The sequence below is a fragment of the Hemitrygon akajei genome, chromosome 8 (genome assembly GCF_048418815.1).
Source record: "Hemitrygon akajei chromosome 8, sHemAka1.3, whole genome shotgun sequence".
Lineage (NCBI taxonomy): Eukaryota > Metazoa > Chordata > Chondrichthyes > Myliobatiformes > Dasyatidae > Hemitrygon > Hemitrygon akajei.
Genome location: NC_133131.1, coordinates 148,223,267 through 148,229,266, shown reverse-complemented (window position 1 = coordinate 148,229,266; position 6,000 = coordinate 148,223,267). Strand labels below are relative to the sequence as shown.

Below are 6,000 nucleotides of genomic sequence, written 5' to 3'. Positions count from 1 at the left end.
GACATTGGTATGGAAACACCAATGTCCCTGAACAGAAAATCCTACAAAAAGTAGCGTATACAACCCAGCCATCACGGGTAAAGCCCTCCTCACCACTGAGCACATCTACACAGAGCATTGTCGCAGGAAAGCAGCATCCGGCATTAAGGACCCACACTACCTAGGCCATACTCTATTCTCTGCTGCCATCAGGAAGAACTTACAGAAGCCTCAGGACCCACACCACCAGGTTCAAGAACAGTTATTACCCCTCAACCATCAGGCTCTTGAATCAAAGGGGATAACTTCATTCAACTTCACTTGTTCCATCACTGAAATGTTCCCACAACCTATGGGCTCACTTTCAAGGATTCTTCATCTCATGTCCTCAATATTTATTGCTTATTTAGTAATTACTGTATTATTATTTCCATATTTTTCTATTTGAGCAGCTTGTTGTCTTTTGCACACTGGTTTAACACCCAAGATAGTGCAGTCTTTCATCGATTCTATTAGTTATTATTTTATTATGGATTTATTGAGCATACCTGCAAGAAAATGAATCTCATTGTAATTGGTGCCATATATGTACTTGGATAATAAATTTACTTTGAACTTTGGCATGTGGCTATTCACTCTGTTTGTATTGTGGACCATGACTTAGAAGACTTCCTTAGATAAACATCTCTTTACCAGGGAGTCCTTTACTACCCATGTAATCAATGCCTCTCTCCTTGCCCAGAGGGAAAAAACTGCTAATACTCTACTTGGACATTCCCTGTTATGGCCTTCTTGACCTTGCTGGTCTTCTTCATTATTTTTTTTTTCAACTTGTACAGATGTTTCCTCTGCAAGATGTTCTTTGAAGACACGAGGGACTGCAGATCAGTGAGGTGGGCGTGATGGACCACGGAGTCAGGAGAGGGAGGGAAAAATGGAGATACGGACAGGCTGGGAGGTGATGTGAAGACAAAAGAGGCAGCAGAATATGGAATCTGATAAGAATGCCAAGAGTGAAATCAGGTTGGGGCAGGTTGGGGGGGGGGGGGGGGGAAGCTGGGCAGAAATGAGTAATAGGAGGAAAGGATAGGAGACCAAGGCGGTTAATTGTGCATCGAGTATCTGAGAAGCCCTGTGAAAGCTGCCTCAGTGCAAGCTTCCTTTACTTCCTTAACAAAAAACCTTTTAACATCTTTTTACCAATCTGGCAGAGGAAGTGGAACTAAATGCCAGGTTATGTTTATGTCCAGACCGTTCCCAAACAAAACCAAAGACTTCGAACATAACCCGGGGGTTTCACTTAAAATGTAGTACTACTACTACCGGTTCTTGAATATGTATATACTTCTAGGCAATTTAATTTCAACAACTTCCTGTTGGGAGCTCGATATGCCGAAAGCCGGCACAGGAGAAAGTGACAATTGAAAGTTGAATACAATGTTTTAATTATGATAATAATTCCCTTCATCAAGCTCTGAAGGTAAAGAAAGGACAAAAGAAAGTGACTATCATGCGCTCGACTCGCCCTCGTCGCTCAGCAGCGTGTCTCATCCCTCCTTGGACCGCGACAGGAGCGGAACCTCCAGCGACCGGGGATGAAAACGGGGCGGAGAGAAGTCTCAGCCCATGGGCGCAACCTAACTTGGGCATTCCTCTCTCTCAGCCCGCCCCGTTGCTCCCCTCTCTGTCTGGTTGGTGGAGTCTGTGAAACCGACGGCAGCAATAGGCCAGCGCAGCTGTCACTCTTTCAAGCGCACTTGACGGCATAATGGGGTGGATGTGAGGTCGGGTTGAGAGGTAGGGGGGTGGGTAGCGGCGGTAGTGAGGGGAAGCGTGGGATCCCGGCATTGACTCAAGCAGGACCGGCTCAGTACTGAGTGCAGGACAGACCGTGTGCATCGCACCTCCATTCCTCCCCTCTCATCATCCGAAAAGGGCTTACGGTTAAAGTTTCTTTCGCTTTTAGTTTTGTTAACTGTAAAAAAGCAACGAAGCACCAATGGATTCTTCCAGCCGACAAGAAATGTCGCAGAATGGCCAAAAACACTTGCCCATTCATTTCTCGGGGAACGGCAAAGCCATCGGCGTCCTGACCAGCGGCGGAGATGCGCAAGGTAGGACAGATAATGCCCAAGAGGAGCTGTGAATTTCTAAACTGAAGAAGAATGAGGCAGAATTGGAATTGCGGTCGGAGATACTTGTATTAAAATATAACCGCCCCGGCTGGGGCAGTATGGTAACCAGTGCGTTTCCTCATCTCGCACGCTGCTTACTGCATTGCGTTGTTTTCAGTTAACCTCATCGTCCAACGCATTGCTATTAATCGCATGAAAGCCGCTCCATTTTTTGGTATAGTTAAAACAAAAATAAACTTTTAATATGTCTCTTAAGAGAAGAATAGGCACCCAGGTACCCGTGTGCCTGTGTGATACATCCACGCCGCGTATTTCTATGGGGACGGATTATATGATAGTCGATGCATGGGGGTATCGTTTATATATATATATATATATATATATATATATATATATATAGAGAGAGAGAGAGAGAGAGAGTTGTGGGCTCGACTCGATGGATGTGTTTAACGGGTGACGACGTTGCGCAGACCTGGTTTGCGATTAGGATGGTAACACGGAAGAACAGATGTACGTGACTGAACCCTGTGCCCTTGCGGATGGCAGCTTCTGCGTCAGATTCTAGGGCGGGGAAGCGGTATAGGGGAACGTCGGTCTGCCACGCACGTCTATAAATTGCATAGGTAACTCCCCCCCCCCCCCCAGGTGGTTTGAAGGTGTGTTGGGGGGGGGGGAGGATGTGATGAGGATAATCGTGTTCGGTCCTGTCTCTATCCCGGCAGATTTTAAATTTTTAAAAATTATTTCCTTCCGCCGTTCTGCAGTGCTACTGCTGATTCTCCCCACTTCCCCGTGACTCACTTATTCCTTGTTCTACTGGACCCTTCTAATTTGGCCCGTGGGTAATGCAAAGAAGTGACCTTGAAATTCTTCTGAAAACGCTGGAACTTTTTCCTTTTCGATTTGAAAGGACCTCTTTTTCCCCCTCCACGAGGAATGTGTTCTGTTTAATCAAAGAATACATTCCCGGAGTCATGCGAGCATTATTTAAGTAAGAAACAGTCAGTGATATAAAGCTTACTGCGGATGGTGTTTCTGTGCGGCATACAATGAAATCATTTCAGTTCCATCAAGTCTGCTGATTAACTGCAAAATCTGTACCCCACCTGGTATTCTTTTTCTCTATAACCTGTCCTCTTCACGTTACCCTCGACACCCTCGGGTCTTCTCATTACTTACTGGTGTCTAAGTAATTTTCAGGGATCCATTCATCAACCAGTCTTTCAATAATATTTTTAGCGTACGGGAGTAAACCGATGACTAGGAACGTGAAAGCCATCAGCTGTCGGGTTTTAACCAGGGTCACAGGGACCGTGAGGCATCAACCCATTTATTGCCCATCCCAGAGTCCTGTAGGCTATGTGGTTTGTAGGGTCATTTTGGAGGGCAGTGAAGAGTCAACCACAAGAGTTTGCCTGGAGTCACATGGAGGTCTATGCGGGTAAAGTTCCTGTGTTTCAGAAAAGCAACAGGAACAAACCAGGAAATTGAACTGGCCAGCCGCAGACAGTGGGAGGGAGTTTATTGGAGAAGAGTCTTAAGGACAGGATTTACTTGCATTTGGTAAACATGGAAATATTCAAGATAGTCAGCATGCCTTTGTGCAAGGAGGCTCTCTCATATTTGATTGCGGTTTCAGGGAAGTGCTGAAGATCATTGAGGGATGGGCAATGGATGCTGGCTACATATTCATGTCAAGTATATGGCAATGTCCCTATTGGTAAGCTGGTTTAGAAGATAGTCATGTGGAATCCCTGGTCAGATGGTAAATTAGATCCAAGATTGGCTTGGAAGATAGAGGGTAAAGAGGGAACGGCATTTTCTTCTGACTGTAGGTCATCGAGGAGTTTTTCAAGGACCACTTTTGTTTGCAGTGCATATAAATGATATGAGTTAAAATGTAGGTGCTCTGATTGGTAAATTTGCAGACTGGTGGAGTTGTGGATAATGAAGTTTGTCAAAGGATACAGCAGGATATATGGTAGATTAGTAGGACATTTGTATGGGAAATGACAGATGAGTTTAATCCAGACAGGTGTGAGGTGAGGCATTTTGGAAGATGAATTGCAGGATGTATACAGTAAATGGCAGGACCCTTAGCACTGATGTACATGGGGATCTTGGGGTGAAGTCCAGAGCTTCCGGAAAGGGGCAGCACAAGCAGATAGGTTGGAAAAAGCATGCACGTGGTAACTTTGCCTCCTTTCATCAGGTAATTTAATGTTGAGAAGTTATGTTACATTTATATGAAACATTTGCTAGGTCAAAGTAACACACACAAAATGTTCTCTCCCCCCCCATCCCACTTTTTCCATTCCCCATTACCACTTCTCCCCACTTGCCTATCAGCTCCCTCTGATGCCTTTCCTCTATTGCTTTGTCCCATGGTCCACTTTCCACTCCAGTCAGATTCCCTCTTTCTCAGCCCTTTACCTTTTCCACCTGTTGCTTCTCCTCCCCCAACAACCTGCCTTCCCCTGAACCTGGATTCGCCTATCACCTTCCAGCCTGTACTCCTTCCCCTCCCCCAACCTTCTTATTCAGGCCTTGTCCTCCTCCCTTTCCAGTCCTGCTGAAGGATCTCAACCTGAAACCTCTACCGTTTATTCTACTCCATTGATGCTGTTTGACTTGCTGAGTTCCTCCAGCATTTTGTGTGCTATTCTGGATTCCCAGCATCCACAGAATCCCTTGTGTGATTTGGCTAGGCCGTATTTGAAGTAATGTGTGTAGTAGTTTTGATCATTGCATGCTATGAAGGATGTGGAGGCTTCAGAGAGGGTGTTGGTTCACCAGGATATAGCCTGAATTGGAGTACAGTAGTTATAAGAAGATTTGGACAAATTTTGATTTTTCTAACTGGAGTGTTGGAAGCTAATGGGCAACCTGGTTGAAGTTCATAAAATTATGGTAGGGTAGTCAGAATCTTTTTTACCCCAACATGGAAATGTCAACTACTAGAGGACATAGGATAGTTTATAGTGTACATGTTCGTGTGGTGGTGGAGGGTGTGGAGGTTAAAGGAGATTTGAGAGACTCTTTTACACAGTGTGTTGGTGTCTGGAATGTGCTGCCAAGGAAGTGGTGGTTATGATGGCAACATTGGTGTTTCGACAGTCAATGAACAGGTAGATAAGGATAATTTAAGAGGTGTTTAGACAGTCAATGAACAGGTAGATAAGGATCATTTAAGAGGTGTTTAGACAGTCAATGAACAGGTAGATAAGGATCATTTTCAGTCAGATGAGATGTCATATATTGACATCACGGTCAATGCTGTCATTGTGGGCTAATGGACCTATTTCTCTGCTGTAATCTGATGCTTTGTGTGGTTTATTGATGACCATTTGCTGATGCTACATTTGAAGAATCATAAATTACTTGAATCTACTGTAAATTTCTCCAGTTATTTGAGAATTTGAAATCATGTTCTTGGTTCATTTGTCTACGCATCTGAGTTATTTGGTCTGGGTCTTAGCCACAATGTTGCCATACCCTTAAATATAGTACTTCACTATCCCACTGTTGGAGCAAAAAACAGCTGAACTGAATTAGCTGCTCAAGTGCCTCAGAACATTGCCAGAATTCATATTTTTGAAGATAGCAGGTCATCATTGTACATTGGTAAGATTGACAGTTAAGTCAGAACTAGAAGTGTAGTTAAATGCTAATTGTATGAAATTATACTTTAATAACAGTAACCTGGTTAAGTACAGCAATGTCCAGGAAATATTGTAAATTAATTTTTCACATGCTGTGACAACAAAGGGGCAAGCAGTCCTTAGCTTTTTTTTAAATTCATTTGAAAAACCACTGTTAATATCTTTTTACTGCGGGAGCTAGCTATTGTTGAGTTGGTGTCTGAGGGGTGGATGTGTGTCAAGAT

The 6,000-nt window shown here is 44.0% G+C and overlaps 1 protein-coding gene across 2 annotated transcripts in view; it reads left to right on the top strand.

Moving 5' to 3' along the window:
- The first annotated feature begins 1,748 nt into the window (after positions 1–1,748).
- The window catches only part of pfkpb (phosphofructokinase, platelet b), a 116,919-nt gene continuing 112,667 nt past the window's right edge, over positions 1,749–6,000 (top strand). The window contains exon 1 of one of the 2 annotated variants that reach the window (XM_073054837.1): positions 1,749–2,093. In XM_073054837.1, the coding sequence (XP_072910938.1) occupies positions 1,979–2,093 (115 nt within the window). In that variant the 5' untranslated portion in view covers positions 1,749–1,978. The remainder of the gene's footprint in view (positions 2,094–6,000) is intronic. The other variant, XM_073054836.1, reaches the window with a different exon arrangement.